This window comes from Hyla sarda, chromosome 2 (genome assembly GCF_029499605.1).
Source record: "Hyla sarda isolate aHylSar1 chromosome 2, aHylSar1.hap1, whole genome shotgun sequence".
Lineage (NCBI taxonomy): Eukaryota > Metazoa > Chordata > Amphibia > Anura > Hylidae > Hyla > Hyla sarda.
This window is the reverse complement of record NC_079190.1, coordinates 514,114,698-514,131,695: the sequence shown is the minus strand read 5'-3', so window position 1 is coordinate 514,131,695 and position 16,998 is coordinate 514,114,698. Positions and strand designations below refer to the sequence as shown.

Genomic DNA, 16,998 nt, shown 5'->3' with positions numbered 1-16,998 from the left:
GGTGAAGACTTTCTGGATACATTGTATATAGTGACCGGGGGGTGAAGACTTTCTGGATACATTGTATATAGTGACCGGGGTGAAGACTTTCTGGATACATTGTATGTTGCGTTTCTTTCCTGACTGAACATCTTGCGTCATTTCCCCCTTTATGTTTCTCACCTGAGGTATATGGAAAAGTCCCAGCAGATTGGCCACTGCGGTAGATATTCCGGAGCCGGTGGCCCCTACCACAGCTATGGTGGAGGGCATGTGCTCTGAACAATTACAGAAGTCGTCCAGGTTCAGGGAGTCGATCTTGTTCTGAGCCACGAAGCTGAGCGTGGCCTCCAGGGCCTTGGATACCGTGTTACAAGTGTCGAAGATCCTGTACCCGAGGGTGATGTTGGGCAGCAGGGTGGTGGAGTTGTTAATTTCTTCGATTGCGAATATCATGGCCTGTAACCAGCGGAAGCCGCGGAAGTTGTATCTGCAAGAAAGAGGAAGACAAAGCAACCGTGAGAAAAGGAGCGAAAATAAAAGATTTCTTATTACGTCATCACATGAATGAGTTACAGCCCTCATGATCTCCAACACTTCTAAGGGAAAAGCTACGGAAACTGGCACCTAGTCACAGGACCAACACCCATCGGGGGCATCGGCGGTCATGACAATGTACAGTATTGTATCCAGCCAAGGAGGAAACTCCCCCATAACCTCCATCCTTGACTGATTTCCTGAATGGTTTTATTTCAGCCTCACAATAACAACTTGGAGAAGTCATATTGAGGACAGTCACGATAGTGCTTGACAGCCTGAGACCCAGATCTACAGTAGATATATATGAAACATAACGTGTCACGTGTGTATGTATGTGTGTATTTACTGTATGGATGTATGTACCGTGTGTATGTGTGTATGTATGTGTGTATTTACTAGGGATCGACCGATTATCGGTATGGCCGATATTATCGGTCGATAATCACGATTTTGGGCATTATTGGTATCGGCAATTACCTTGCCTATAAGCCGATAATGCCCCGCCCCCCGCACCGCCCCCACCGCACCGCGACCGCCCCCCCGATCGGCCGCCCCGCAGCGTGACCGCCCCGCCCGATCCGCCGCACCGCACCGCGACCACCCCCCGTAGTGCTGGGCGGTATACCGGTATGGATTTTTGCCCATACCGCTATACCGGTCGGGCCCCTCCCCCACCCTCCGAGTCAATAAAAAAATAATTAAACTTACCCGTAATGGGGGTGGTCCGGGCCATCCATCCTCCCTTCCTGTAGTGTCCGGCGGCATTCCAGGTGGAGGGTGAACCGGTCCGGGCTGTCCTTCTCCGGCGGTCATCTTCTCCACTCCGGGCAGGCTCCGGCCTAGTACGCTGCATAGACGCCGCTACGCCATGACCTCAGGTGCGTCACTGCGGACGGGCGTCACTGCGTAGCGGCGTCTATGCAGCGTACTAGGCCGGAGCCTGCCCAGAGTGGAGAAGATGATCGCCGGAGAAGAAGGACAGCCCGGACCGGTTCACCCTCCACCCGGAATGCCGCCGGACACTACAGGAAGGGAGGATGGATGGCCCGGACCACCCTGACAGGTAGGGGGAGAGAAGCGGGTGGTGGCGGCGGCGGCGGCGGCCTATGGCACCGCAAAAGCCACTGCAGTGCATTGATTTAAAGCGCCCGCTTTAAATCAATGCTCTGCAGCGGTGTCGAGGGGGGATAAATAGCCGATAACTTATTCCGGAATATCGGTATAAGTTATCGGCTATCGGCCCTAACCTCCAACGATTATCGGTATCGGCCCTAAAAAAACGATATCGGTCGATCCCTAGTATTTACTGTATGGATGTATGTATGTACTGTATGTATGTGTGTATTTACTGTATGTATGTAAGTATGTACTGTGTGTATTTACTGTATGGATGTACTGTATGTATGTATGTGTGTATTTACTGTATGTATGTATGTACTGTATGTATGTGTGTATTTACTGTATGTATGTATGTACTGTGTGTATGTATGTATGTATTTACTGTATGTATGTATGTATGTACTGTGTGTATGTATGTGTGTATTTACTGTATGGATGTATGTATTTACTGTATGTATGTAAGTATGTACTGTATGGATGTATGTACTGTATGTGTGTATGTATGTGTGTATTTACTGTATGTATGTATGAACTGCGTGTATGTATGTGTGTATTTACTGTATGGATGTATGTATGTACTGTATGTATGTATGTATGTATGTACTGTGTGTATGTATGTATTTACTGTATGTATTTACTGTATGTATGTAAGTATGTACTGTGTGTATTTACTGTATGGATGTATGTACTGTATGTGTGTATGTATGTGTGTATTTACTGTATGTATGTATGAACTGCGTGTATGTATGTGTGTATTTACTGTATGGATGTATGTATGTACTGTATGTATGTATGTATGTATGTATGTACTGTGTGTATGTATGTATTTACTGTATGTATTTACTGTATGCATGTAAGTATGTACTGTGTGTATTTACTGTATGGATGTATTTACTGTATGTGTGTATGTATGTGTGTATTTACTGTATGTATGTATGAACTGTGTGTATGTATGTGTGTATTTACTGTATGTATGTATGTATGTACTGTATGTATTTACTCTATGTATGTATGTATGAACTGTGTGTATTTACTGTATGGATGTATGTACTGTATGTGTGTATGTATGTGTGTATTTACTGTATGTATGTATGTATGTATGAACTGTGTGTATTTACTGTATGGATGTATGTACTGTATGTGTGTATGTATGTATGTATTTACTGTATGTATTTACTGTATGTATGTAAGTATGTACTGTGTGTATTTACTGTATGGATGGATGTACTGTATGTGTGTATGTATGTGTGTATTTACTGTATGTATATGTGTGTATTTACTGTATGGATGTATGTATGTACTGTATGTATTTACTGTATGTATGTATGTATGAACTGTATGTATGTGTGTATTTACTGTATGTATGTATGTATGAACTGTATGTATGTGTGTATTTACTGTATGTATGTATTTACTGTATGTATGTATGTATGTCTGTATTTACTGTATGGATGTATGAACTGTGTGTATGTACTGTTTATGTATGTATGTGTGTATTTACTATATGTATGTACTGTGTGTATGTATGTGTGTATGGATGGATGTATGTATGTATGTATGTACTGTATGTATGAATGTACTGTATGGATGTATGTATGTGTGTATCTACTGTATGTGTGTATATTTATGCATGTATGTGTGTATGTAATGTATGTGTGTATGTACAGTATGTATGTATGTTTTTACTGTATGTATGGATGTACTGTATGTGTATTTGTATGTATGTGTTTATGTATTGTATGTGTATATGTATGTATGTGTGCATGTATGTACCGTGTTTCCCGGAAAACCCTAAACCCTACCCCGAAAGTAAGCCCTAGCAGGATTATGGGGTAGGGCTGCAATATAAGCCCTACCCCGAAAATAAGACCTAGTCCAGGGGTAATCAGCTGGCGGACCGCGGTCCAGATCCAGACCGTGGCCGCCTTTAATGCCCGCAGACCCCACATGGCCACCATAGTAATGCCCGCAGACTCCACACACCTCCCCCCCCCCCTCCGGCCACCACAGTAATGCCTGCAGACCCGACACCGTGCCCGGCCACAGTGCGGCAATGCCCGCAGATTCCACATTCCCCCGGCAACCCCAGTAATACCCGCGGCCCCCCCTAGAATCTGATGACGTTGATCACCAAAGACCGGATCCAAAGAATTTCGGTACAACAGTCCTTTGTGCACAAACAGTCCCTTCCTCTGTCGCCACAGACGTTTCAGCTCGTAGCCACACTGGGCTCGGCGTAGACGGGTTGGTACCTTTTTTGCCAGAAGGTAGTCCAAAAGATCCCCATGACTCAACATTCATCCTGAAGAGTCTTCTAGGTGTATAGGTCTTCTTTAACCTTTTTGGACCTGGGTTCACCGTCCAGGAGGGCGGTCACAACATACTGGTTCACGAACTGTTGATAGAATGGGGACACCTCCACGTCTTCCCACACGTCTTCAACAGGAGGTTCTTCGCCGGGGGTCATCCTAGACAGTACATCGGCATTGACATTCGACTTGCCGCTTCTGTACTTGATGGTGAAACTGTAATTGGCTAATCTCGAAGCCCAACGCTGCTCGATGGCACCCAACTTGGGAGTGTTCAGATGGGCCAACGGGTTAGTATCCATGTAGACAGTAAATGGCGTGGTGGCCAAATAGTCTTTGGACTTTTCTTCACGGCCCACACCAGGGCGAGAAGTTCCAACTTGAATGAGCTGTAATTCGCATTGTTCTTCTCTGCTCCTTGCAGGTTACGACGGGCAAAGGCAATTACTCGCTCTTGTCCTTCCTGGACTTGGGACAAGACTGCTCCTAGATGTTCAAAACTGGTATCAGTATACAGCCAGAACAGCTGACTGTAGTCTGGATATGCCAAGATGGGTGGTTCTGTCAGCAGACTTTTGAGAGATTGAAACGCCGTCTCTTGCTCTTTGCCCCATTCAATAGGTAGTCTTCCAGTGTAGTTCTCCTTTGCCATACCCCGTAAGAGTGCTGTGAGGGGTTCTGCAAACTGGGCGAAGTGGGGAATAAAACGGCGGTAGTAGCCGGCAAATCCCAAGAAGCTCCTCACATCTTTCACTGTGTGCGGGGATGGCCAGTTCTTGACAACTTCCACCTTTTCTGGATTAAGTTGGACTCCCTCTGTACTGACAACATGACCCAAGTAGTGGACCTGAGGTTTGATCAGGTGACACTTTGATGGTTTGATCTTCAGCCCATGCTTGGGCACCTTTCCATCAGACACTGGAATGTAGCAGGGGCATTGCACAGTGCAAACAGCATACTTTTAAACTCGAACAGTCCCATGGTTGTCAAAAAGGCGGTCTTCTCCCCATCTTCCACGGCCATGGGCACTTGCCAATATCCACTGGTTAAGACCAGGGTGGAGAAGTAAGCAGCAGACCCGAGGGTGGTGAGTGACTCCTCGATCCTTGGCTATGGATAAGCGTCCTTATGTGCGACATTGTTCAATTTCCTGTAGTCGACACAGAAGCGGATGGTTCCGTCCTTTTTCTTGACTAGGACAAGTGGCGCCGACTTTACCCTTTCAGGTACTACCTCTGTACAGTTCACAGTAGCAGATAACAGTCTTTTCTTCACCTCCCCCTCTATTTCACAAGTGCCACGAGTAAACCACTTTTAATTTGCAAAGTCCCGTACACTTTCTGGCAAACACTTAAATTGCATCGGCATGCAGACAATATTGGACACAGTTCAGACTAGGGGAGGACGCACACCCGTATCCTGTTTGTGACCTCAAAAGTTGATGTAGCAGGGTGTGATGAGAGCAGATGTTGTTACCCTAGGGGCAGATGGCATTAACCCCTTGTATTTGTGACTCCAGGGAGTGGTTTAGCCTAAAACCAGCCAAAGGTATACCGCTAGATCCTGGGCTAGGCACGGGGGCAATATAGACTCCGACGCCAAGTTACGGACAACGGTAGCTTTGCTGAGGGTAAACAGTTGGTAAAGTCTATACAGTTCAGCCAGGGCCCAAATGAGGTGACCAGTGACACAGAGACCTTAAGGGCTTGCTGGGACTTGTACTAGGACTGGAAAATTGAATGCAGACCACGCTAACTTGACAGATGACAGGGAATGGCTTGACTTTACTCATAAAGCTGTGACTTTAGTTTACTTGAATTGATGGTGGCTGCAGGACTGGACTTAGAGGTCTCCAACACTCTGGACACACACACTATGTGACTGCACTGGACCTCAGCTTAGCAGAAGAGCTTAAAGAGAGAGAAGCTCCACCCACAGCTTATATGGGGGAGACTAGCAGGGAGCCCATAGGTCACTCTTGGGATCACCTGGTCACTGATACCTCCTGGGTAATAATCACATGACATAACTCTTAAAGATACAACACATTTTATAATACAATACACTGCAGAACATAAGTACAGGGGGGGGGGCTGGGGACACTGAAGGAGGCTGCCGGACAGGACAGCAATGATACGGGGCAACATCTCCCGTACTGGGCCACCACATATGTGTGTATGTACTGTATGTATGTACTGTATGTATGTATATACTGTATGTTTATATGTACTGTATGTATGTACTGTATGTATGTACTGTATGTATGCATGTATGTACTGTATGTATGCATGTACTGTATGTATGCATGTATGTACTGTATGTATGTATATATGTACTGTATGTATGTATGTACTGTATGTATATATGAACTGTATGTATGCATGTATGTACTGTATGTATGTATGTGTGTACTGTATGTATTATATGTATGTGTGTATGTACTGTATGTATGTATGTGTGTGTGTATTTACTGTATGTTTTTGCAATAAAATCAGGCTGGGGGAGACTGCCTGGGAGTTTTATACATCCTGCCACCAAACCAACGTCATGGTAAAGTATGATTTAACTGTCCGGCAGGCAGGTGCAGAGAATAATCAGTGCGGGGGTGGGGGGTTTGGGCAAGGCAGACGGGGGAGAGAAGATTTATTTTGGACTGAGGGAAGAGTGAGAGGTAAGAGTAGATATCAGTGCAGGGGCAGGAAGAAGGCATGGCAGCACTGCTGCAGTAAGGAGTGCGGGAGAACAAACAGCTAATCCCAATCCCCTGAGGAGCCAATCCCATGATGAACTGTAGAGCCAGTCCCATGATGAATTGTAGAGCCAGTCCCCTGATGAACTATGAAGCCAATCCCATTATGAACTGTAGAGCCAGTCCCCTGAGGAACTGTAGAGTCAGTCCCCTGATGAACTGTAGAGCCAATGCCCTGATGAACTGTAGAGCCAATGTCCTGATGAACTGTAGAGCCAATACCCTGATTAACTGTAGAGCCAATTGCCTGATGAACTGTAGAGCCAGTCCCCTGATGAACTGTAGAGCCAGTCCCCTGATGAACTGTAGAGTTAGTCCCCTGATGAACTGTAGAGCCAGTCCCCTGATTAACTGTAAAGCCAAAACCCTGATGAACTGTAAAGCCAGACCCTTGATAAACTGTAGAGACAGTCCCCTGATGAACTGTAGCTTTCATACTCTGATGAACTGTAGAGACAGTCCCCTGATGAACTGTAGCTTTCATACTCTGATGAACTGTAGAGCCAGTCCCCTGATGAACTGTAGAGCCAGTCCCCTGATGAACTGTAGAGCCAGTCCCCCAATGAACTGTAGAACCAGTCACCTGACAAACTGTAGAGCCAATACCCTGATGAACTGTAGAGCCTGTGCCTTGATGAACTGTAGAGCCAGTCCCCTGATGAACTGTAGCTCCAATACCCTGATGAACTGTATAGCCTGTCCCTTGATGAACTGTAGAGCCAGTCCTCTGATGAACTGTAGTGCCAATACCCCGATGAACTGTAGAGCCAATACCCTGATGAACTGTAGAGCCAGTCCCTTGATGGACTGAAGAGCTAGTCCCCTGATGAACTGTAGCTCCAATACCCTGATGAACTTTACAGCCAGTCCCCTCATGAACTGTAGAGCCAGTCCCCCGATGAACTTTAGAGCCAGTCCCCTGACGAACTGTAGTGCCAGTCCTCTGATGAACAGTAGAGCTCGTCTCCTGATGAACTGTAGCTCCAATACCCTGATGAACTTTACAGCCAGTCCCATTATGAACTGTAGAGCCAGTCCCCTGATGAACTGTAGCTCCAATACCCTCATGAACTGTAGAGCCAGTCCCTTATGAGCTGTAGAGCCAATACCCTGATGAACTGTAGAGCCAGTCCCCTGATAAATTGTAGAGCCATTCCCCTGATGAACTGTAGAGCTGATCAGTATCTTTTTACAGGTAACTTCCCTTTCCTGTGCCCCAAGATACTCTGAAGGCCACAGATAACATACTCTTCCTGCCCCCAGGGGAAGTGCAGAGTCAGTCAGCAGCTTTTCACAGGTGACTTCCCCTAGTGTGCGCTGAGGCATTGAGGAGCCAAGCAGAAGCTTCTCATAGGTAAAGTCCCATTCCTGATCCCTGAGGAACACTAGAGCCAGTCACTAGAACACTAGAGCCAAAAGTAACTTCCCCTTCTGTCCCCCGTGGAACTGAAGACCCAGTCAGTAGCTGCTCACGGGTATCTTCATTATCTTTTGCCCCCTGGCACTGAAGATTTATTTAACAGATCTACTGGGGCAGAAGAATGAAATCCTGGGGCAACAAGAAAGGTCCATTAATCCAGGGAAACCCTGATGAATCTACAGTGAGAGGGGCGGGGGTGGTAGTTGTGTTATCAGTATAACAGTATTAATATGCAGAGTATTTCCATACCTACTTTTCCTTTACTGATACAACATATAATTGTGATTATTATAACTTATTATCAGGGCAATATACACTATTAATGGAAAATTCAGCTTTTTTAATAATAATGTATATTTTCTCAGGACGGCCTATGTTTCCGAGTGCCATTCATGACTATTCATGATGTGTGTGAAGCCGGTTATACATGTCAGCTAGCTGGAGGCTAAACATTCCCAATGTTCACATACACACCTGGCTATGCATGAGTAAACAGGAGATAAATCTCTCCGAAAACTAAAGGATCGGGCATAAAAAAATTCAACATGAGAGCGTCATAAAGATGTGTGAAGACTTATAGGCCATTCATGCTCCACAAGGAATTCTGGGAAGAAAGGATATGTAAAGCAGCTCTCTAACACCACCTTTCTCAGGTAGCTTTGCCTTGAAGTCAGTGTTTCACTCCAACTAGAGGTCTTAGAACATGACTAGGAATGTATGCCAAACCAGAAATCTTTCCAGAAGCTAAGAATACCCAGCTGTTTTAGGCTACGTTCAAAGGATGGAATTTCTGTGTGATTTCAATGGGATTCTGCTGCGCTGTTCACATAGAATGTTTCCAGCGTGGAAATTCTGCCAATTCTGGTGTCCGCAGAAAGAATAGACATGCCCATTCTTTCCGCAGACTTCGCATGGAAATGCATTCCTGTCTAAGAGAGGGCGCATTTCCGAGCAGTCCTAGAGCCAGCATGTTGTGCTAGTGCTCCGCTGTCAGCAGAATGTCCGCACATAGATTTCCCGTGCAGATATTCCACAGTGTGAACATAGCCTAAGAGTTCTTCTGGGAGATTTCTGGCTTGTCATACATTCCCAGTCATGTTCTAAGATTAGTTGGAATGAAACACTGACTTTTCATCAGAGGACTGGCTCTACAGTTCATCAGGATATTGGCTCTACAGTTCATCAGGGGATTGGCTCTACAGTTCATCAGGGGACTGGCTCTAGAGTTCATCAGGGGATTGGTTATACAGTTCATCAGGGGATTGGCTATACAGTTCCTCAGGGGTCTGGCTCTACAGTTCATCAGGGGACTGGCTCTACATTCCTCAGTGGACTGGCTCTACAGTTCATCAGGATATTGGCTCTACAGTTCATCAGGGGATTGGCTCTACAGTTCATCAGGGGACTGGCTCTAGAGTTCATCAGGGGATTGGTTATACAGTTCATCAGGGGATTGGCTATACAGTTCCTCAGGGGACTGGCTCTTCAGTTCCTCAGGGGTCTGGCTCTACAGTTCATCAGGGGACTGGCTCTACATTCCTCAGTGGACTGGCTCTACAGTTCATCAGGGGACTGGCTCTACATTCCTCAGTGGACTGGCTCTACATTTCATCAGGGGACTGGCTCTACAGTTCCTCAAGGGTCTGGCTCTACATTTCTCAGGGGACTGGCTCTACAGTTCATCAGGGAACTGGCTATATAGTTCCTCAGGGGACTGGCTCTACATTCCTCAGTGGACTGGCTCTACATTCCTCAATGGACTGGCTCTACATTTCATCAGGGGACTGGCTCTACAGTTCCTCAGGGGTCTGGCTCTACATTCCTCAGGGGACTGGCTCTACAGTTCATCAGGGAACTGGCTCTATAGTTCCTCAGGGGACTGGCTCTACAGTTCATCAGGGAACTGGCTCTATAGTTCCTCAGGGGACTGGCTGTACAGTTCCTCAGGGGACTGGCTTGGATTGGGGCACAGGAAGGAGAAGTTACCTGAAAGAAGCTGAGGATTAGCTCTTCAGTTCCTAAGTGCAAGAAAGGGCAAGTTATCTGTTAAAGAGGACAATGAACATCATATTTGCTACTTACTGGCTCCTTGGTGCCTTGGGACACAGGAAGGGAACGTTACTCGTGAGCAGCTACTTAATGGCCACCTACATGTCAAAAATTGTTGTGTATAAATCCATTTTGTCTCTTTATTTTCTTCCACTGAGCAGTGGATGATATTATTAGTCACTGACTACTCACACACTGCATGAGCAGGAAAGGGATGAGGAAGTGGAGGAATCAGATTACTTCTGTTAAAAAATCTTAATCCTTCAGGTATTTATAAGCTGCTGTATGCTCCACAGGAAGTTCTTTACTTTTTGAGTTTCCTTTCTGTCTGACCACAAGTGCTCTCTGCTGACACCTCTGTCCACATCAGGAACTGTCCAGAGCAAGAGAGGTTTTCTATGGGGATTTGCTCCTACTCTGGACAGTTCCTAAAATGGACAGAGGTGTCAGCAGAGAGCACTGTGGTCAGACAGAAAGGAAATTCAAAAGGAAAAGAACTTCCTGTAGAGCATACAGCAGCTGATAAGTACTGGAAGGATTAAGATTTTTAAATAGAAGTAATTTACAAATCTGTTTAACTTTCTGGCACCAGTTGATTTAAAAAATAAATAAATAAATGTTTTCCAGCGGAGTACGCCTTTAAAAGGGTACTCCACTGCCAAGCTTCTGGAACATTTTTTTTCAGAATGCCGGGTGCGGGCTGCAGGGGTCGAGACGTCACAGCCACGCCCCTCCTGACATTACGCTATGCCCCTCCCATAGACTTGCATTGAGGGGGCGTGATGTAATGTCTCTAGGGGCGTGACCGTGACGTCATGACCCCCTGGCACTGGGGCAGTGGAGTACCCCTTTAAATGTCTTCATATCTTTGGACTGAGAACATGAAACCATTACGGTACCTTACCCCAGAAATAACACTGCATACCGTTCATACCTGTTACACTCCAGGGACTCTGGTCTTGACTCCAAGATCTCATCTTTAGAGTTAACTCCAAAATGAATGGGGAAGAGTCCCCCAAGTATGATGTCTCCCTTCTTCTGGGCCCGGGTGTTGGGCCCATAAGTGGATGTGTCCAAGACGAAGCCTAGCAGCAGTAGGCAGCGGATGTAGTGATTCATCCTTCTCCTTTCTGGTGTCTGGGATCTGAAGAAGGATGTGGAGAACGTGTGGCATGAAGCACAATGTCAGGCTGAGGCTGTGTAAGCTGATAACCGCTGTCCCTGCTATGGATTGTGGAGGCCCACGGCCTCATTTCTACAGTGGAAAAAGGGCAGGAGAGGCTGTCGCTGTAGTGGTAATGTCTCCAACGTGGGTTTTGCCATTGCAGTCCCCAGGTAACCTCAACTTATTGTCATGTGAAAGCCATTTCCCTAAAAAAGAGACAAAAAATAAACAAATGAATTTTAACAAATTAATGCAATGAGGAACATGAGACAAAGGATGGAGTCAACAATGTATTAATAACTAGGCATGTAATGTATGTGCACAGTGACCTCGCCAGCAGAATAGTGAGTACAGCTCTGGAGTATAATACAGGATATAACTCAGGATCAGTACAGGATAAGTAATGTAATGTATGTACACAGTGACCTCACCAGCAGAATAGTGAGTACAGCTCTGGAGTATAATACAGGATATAACTCAGGATCAGTACAGGATAAGTAATGTAATGTATGTACACAGTGACCTCACCAGCAGAATAGTGAGTACAGCTCTGGAGAGAGGGTGTGTTCTGCTGAGCTCCAGAGTTTCCCAGAGAAGCAGTGATTTTCTTCCACCCCTCCCCAGGTGTGTGGCAGACACCTGGGTAGGTTTTCCTGCTATGGAGCCCCGGGAAGCTGGGGCTTCATCTTGCACTCCCCGTTCTCGGCTGGCGGGGTGTGCAAAGGAAAATGCAACAGCCAGTAGTCAGGATGGGGTGAGGAGATCCACCAGGGTCCACAGCCATGTGGGGCCCCCTCCCCCGACCTCAGCTGGGAGCTGCAAAGCTTCCAGCAGAAGCTCATCCAGGCAGCGGAGTGGAAAGGCATCTGCATCTGTTTCCTCAGAACCCCAGCAATGGGGGGTAAAGGGGCCCAGAGAATCCCTGGCCAGCTTTGGGTCCAGAATCCAGGCCAAGATGGCTCAGTATGAACAGCTCGGCAAACAACTAAGAGGCCTCAGAGAGGAGCTGAAGTTTGCAAGTTACCAAGCAAACAATGCAGCAAAGACCAAGAGGGCAGCATTTTCCACCAAGGTGAGAGCTCTGAAGAAACAGGTGGATGAGATTGTGAGGCTGAGATCGGACATTGTGGAGGGAGGTGGTATACTCAGCGAGAAACTTGTGAACAAGGATCGTTTCTCCGGCATGAAGGTCTCAGGACAAGTGAGTAACCAAGATGACTGCCAGAGTGAGGAGGAGGAGATGGAGGGAGGTGAGGAGGGGGATGTGAGTGAGGGGGATATGGATACTGGACCTGTGTGTACCACCACCACTGTTACCCCAGACCCCCCACTTACCCTCAGTGAGGACTATGTAAACCCGGCTCAGGTGGCCTTACCTCCCTCCAGTGAGGATGATGATGATGATGATGATGACGGCAGTGACTGCAGTGATGGCAGCGGCTTGGCAGATGGGGGTCTCCTGCGGGCAATTGTTATGCAGGAGTCCCCCACCCGTCTGGAAAACTTTTCCTTTGGGGATGATTTGGGCCCAGAGGAGAAGGGAAAGAAGAAGAAAGGAAAGGGCAAGAAGAGGAAGAAGACACAAGGAGTTAAGTTTGTCTTTTCTCCCTTCCAGCAGTCTGGGTCGGCTGAAAAGTCGGTTCAGGGTGCTGGGTCCCCCAATCTGCCAGACCCCGTTTCTGTAGTGGAGCGGGGCCAGCATGGGGGATACAGTAGTGCACCCAAAATCGCCGCGGGTGCTATAGAAAAAAAAGGGCACCCTCCTGTGAGGGGGGAGGGTGTCCAGGCACCGGAAAATGGCGGCAGATTCACCCGTTCGGGGGGCGGTCCCCTGGTTAAAGTGGGCGGTACAGGTCCTGGCACTGCAGGGCACTCTCCTGTGAGGGGGGGGAGTGTCCGGGTGCCGGACCTTGTTGGTTCAGGGGGCGGTCCCCTAGATGGCGTGGTTGGTACTAGTTCTGGCGCCAGGGGGCACTCCGCTATAAAGGGGGAGGTTCCCTGCACATCAGCTGTAGCGGGAGTTAGTCCGGAGGGACAGTCTTTTTGCGAGGGGGCGTGGCCACCCATGTCAGAGGCGGAGCCTGTGTCTGCACCCCAAGACACAGGAAGAAAGAACTATGCAGCACAAATCCTGAAACCGGCAACCCTTAAACATGAAGCAAAAGACCCAGCCAGCCCAGTCTGTAACACACCAAGGGAGAGTGAACGCAAGAATGAAAGTGAAAGGAAAAATGTGAATAAAAATGGTAATGTGCAGAATGTGAGTTATGGTGGTGTGCATGGGAGGAGTTGTAGTAGCAGTGTGGATGAGGGGGGTGCAAGCGGAGTGCAAGATAGGGGTGCAAGTAGTGTGCAAGAGAGGGGTACAAGAGGAGTGCAAGAGAGGGGTGCAAGAGGAGTGCAAGAGAGGGGTGCTAGTGAAATACAGGTAAGGAGTGGTAGTGGAATGGCAGAGAGAGGTGTTATGGCTGATGATTCTGTTAAGAGTAAGGGTCCAGGTTTGGCCTCTGGGTCAGTTCCTGGTTCGACTGCCCCCCCGGTAGTGGCTGCTTCTCCCAGAAGCTATGCCAGCGTCACTGCCGGGGGATCAGGGGGATCCCCATCTCCGTCTGGCTCTGGGGGTCACTTGCAACAGCGCCTCCTGGAGGCTCTACGTAGAGGAGACAGGTCAATCCATGTAGAGGGGAGGGGTGAGGTTGACCTGTCTTTTTGGATAGAAAGACATGGCTTAGGCGCCTTCCGAGAACAAAATGGGGAGGTGGTCTGGTCCCTCCCGACATCCGGGCAGGAAAGTGGCCGTAGGAATGTGGTCCGTTTAGTGTGGAGGGGCGAAGATGCGTGTCCGCCTCGGGGTAAGGTGGTTGAGCTCCTCCTCCGGATGGAATTCAGGGCAAGTGACATCTTTGCCCTGATCCACCCCTATGGTACTTCCGAGTTTGACATCAGCTTTGTTCGGCCAGAGGGTTTGGAACTTTTCTGGTCGAATTATGAGGTGGTGAAAAGCGAGCCCGGCTGGCGGGATTTCGCCGTAAAGGCGATATCCCGTCAGAATCTGGCCAAGAAAGTGACCGTATTGACACGTAACGAGTCACTATCTTGCTATGACATCATGACCTGGCTCAGCCGATATGGGGATGTGACGGACATGCCAAAAAAGAACTATGACGAACATGGGATCTGGTCTGGGGCCTGGACGTTTTCCGTCAAACTGAAGCGTTCGGGGAGCACTGTTGCCCACATCCCATCAGCTGCTTTTCTTGGGAGAGACAGAATCCAAGTTTTCTACCAGGGGCAGCCCAAGGTCTGTCACAGATGTGGCAGCCCCACCCACTTTAGCGCAGCTTGTACCGTGCAGGTCTGTGCACTGTGCGGTGGGGTAGGTCATCTTGCCGCATCCTGTAGGCAGATCCGGTGTCATCTGTGTGGTGTCTTAGGACACCCTTTCAGCCGTTGTCCTAGCGCTTTTGCCCGGGCAACTGTCACCTTGGCTGGGGAGAGCAGTAATGTTGCCTCAGCTGGGGAGGGCACGAGTGCGGGTGAAGGTGCAACAGGGTCAGTGAAGAGGAAAAGTCCCGCCAAGCTGAGGCGGGAGGCTAATCGCAGAAGGAGCAGGGAACTGGAGAGTTCCCATGTGGCAGGGGTAGCTTCTGACCCTGCTCCAGAGGTTAGTCCTGAAACTGCTGAGGCCCTGGAGGAAAATGTGCTGGAGGAGGAAGCGAGGAGAATCTGTGGAGAAGAGGGCAGCAAGGCCGATCTTTCCGATTCCTCCCACTTTGAAAGTGTGGATGAGGAGGGTGAAGAGCGGCCAAAAAAGAAGGGCAATAAAAGGGGAAAGAAGAGGTCGGAGCCCTCTAGTCCCCGTGCTACGGACCAGGTCCCAAGCGGAAGCCTACCTGCCCCCCCTCTGATTGATCTGTCTAACCGGTTCTCTGTCCTTGATGACATCTCCTCCCCCTCTTTGGAGGGGGTGGTCGAGGATGGGGTACCTGAAGTGGGGGAGCCTCCAGGGGGAACTGGGCCCTGTCCTGATGGGGCAGTTTCCTCAGGGGATGGGGCCAAACCAGAGCCAGACGGAGATGGGGATTCAAAAATGGACCAATCAGAGTCTAAAAAAAGGCTAAAAGAGAAAGAAGCCTCCTCGTCTGGGGATGAGGGGGTAAAGAAAAGACAGAAGTGAGGGGGTTAGGGCCGTCTAACTCAATCACCCATGATGGCGGCACTCACCCCATTGACGCTGGCATCTATTAACTGTGCCAGTATAAAGTCTGATACGGCTAGATTCGCAGCCTTTGATTTTCTCGGCCGTGTTGAAGCCGATATTTTGTATCTGCAGGAGACCAGGTTGTCAGATCTTGCCTCCCTGGTAAAAGCCAGGAGAGAGTGGAGGTGCGGGCCCTCCCACTGGTCTCTTGCGGCTGAGCCGTATAGTGGGGTGGCGGTCCTTTTTACCGCTCCGGTTGAATGCAGACGGGTTATTGAGTTAGAAATGGGGAGGTGCCTGATCTTAGATGTCCTCATGAAGGGACAGGAGCTCCGGCTCATTAACATCTACGCCCCACAAACCAAGTGGGGCCGCAAAGATCTCTTTATGAGGATCAAGCCCTTCCTTTTTACTAGCCGGCAAGTGATCTTTGGAGGGGACTTCAATACTGTCACAAGGTCCCAAGATAGGAGAGGTTCCAATGGTCCGCTGGCTTACGATAGCATAGCTCTCAATAATATAGTTAGGGAAGCTCGCCTAGAGGACGCCCACATCCGGAGCCCCTCAGGCCACGCGGGTTTCACCTAGCATCGAGGTAGCTGCAGGTCTAGAATAGACAGGTTTTATTTAAAGGAGGAAGCCGTCTCTTCCGCAGTGTCCGTGGTTGAGGTGGAGTTCTCCGATCACTGTATGATTTTGTTTTCCTTGAATGTTTCAGAGACCCCCCGGATGGGTAAAGGTTATTGGAAGCTGAATTCGTCCCTCCTGGAGGAAGCGGAGGTAAGACAGTCCTTTGAGGATTTTCTTCAGAGTCAGGTACCTTTACTGGACCTTTGTAGTAGTAAGTCAGAGTGGTGGGAGATATTCAAAAAGCGGGTTGCGGGGTTCTTCCGCCAGCTCTCGAGCCTCAGGTCCCTGAACAGGTATCGCTTGTATCAGGGTCTGAGGAGGAAACTCGAGCTTCTCGTCTCGACTGGAGGTAGTCGTGATGATATCTCCAGAGTGAAGTCCTTGTTGATGAGGTGTCAGTATGATAGGCACGCATCTTTGGTTTTTGAGAGGGATTTTGGGAAGTACCGCTCGCCCGACCCTTACAGAAACTGCAAGATGTCAGTGAGTAGTAAAATCATCTCAGGACTGATTGATAGTACGGGATCTCTGAATCGGTCCAGATCAGGGATCCTGGAGGTCGTCAGATCCTTCTACTTGCACCTCTTGGGGAGGAAGGATCTAGATCGGGACAAGATGTCGGCTTTCCTGGCTGAAACCATTCCTGAGCCAGGGGTAGACCCCTCTCTTGGCGTTTTGGCAGAAGAGATTAAGGAAGAGGAAGTGAGACTGGCGATCGAGGGGCTTGCCCCCAAGAAGTCGCCAGGTCCGGATGGCTTAACATCCGAGTGGTACAGGACCTTTAAGGAGTCTTTAGCTCCCCTCTTGACTGTGGTATTCAATGAGTGTCTCTCCTCG

General features: G+C 48.4%; 1 protein-coding gene across 3 annotated transcripts in view; it reads right to left on the bottom strand.

Moving 5' to 3' along the window:
• Positions 1–16,998, bottom strand: part of CASR (calcium sensing receptor) — a 262,212-nt gene that overhangs the window by 127,164 nt on the left and 118,050 nt on the right. For 2 of the 3 annotated variants that reach the window (XM_056559968.1, XM_056559967.1), the window contains exons 2-3: positions 11,091–11,536; positions 163–469 (exon numbers count right to left, since the gene is read on the bottom strand). In XM_056559968.1, coding sequence (XP_056415943.1) covers positions 163–469; positions 11,091–11,284 — 501 coding nt within the window. In that variant the 5' untranslated portion in view covers positions 11,285–11,536. The remainder of the gene's footprint in view (positions 1–162; positions 470–11,090; positions 11,537–16,998) is intronic. The other variant, XM_056559969.1, reaches the window with a different exon arrangement.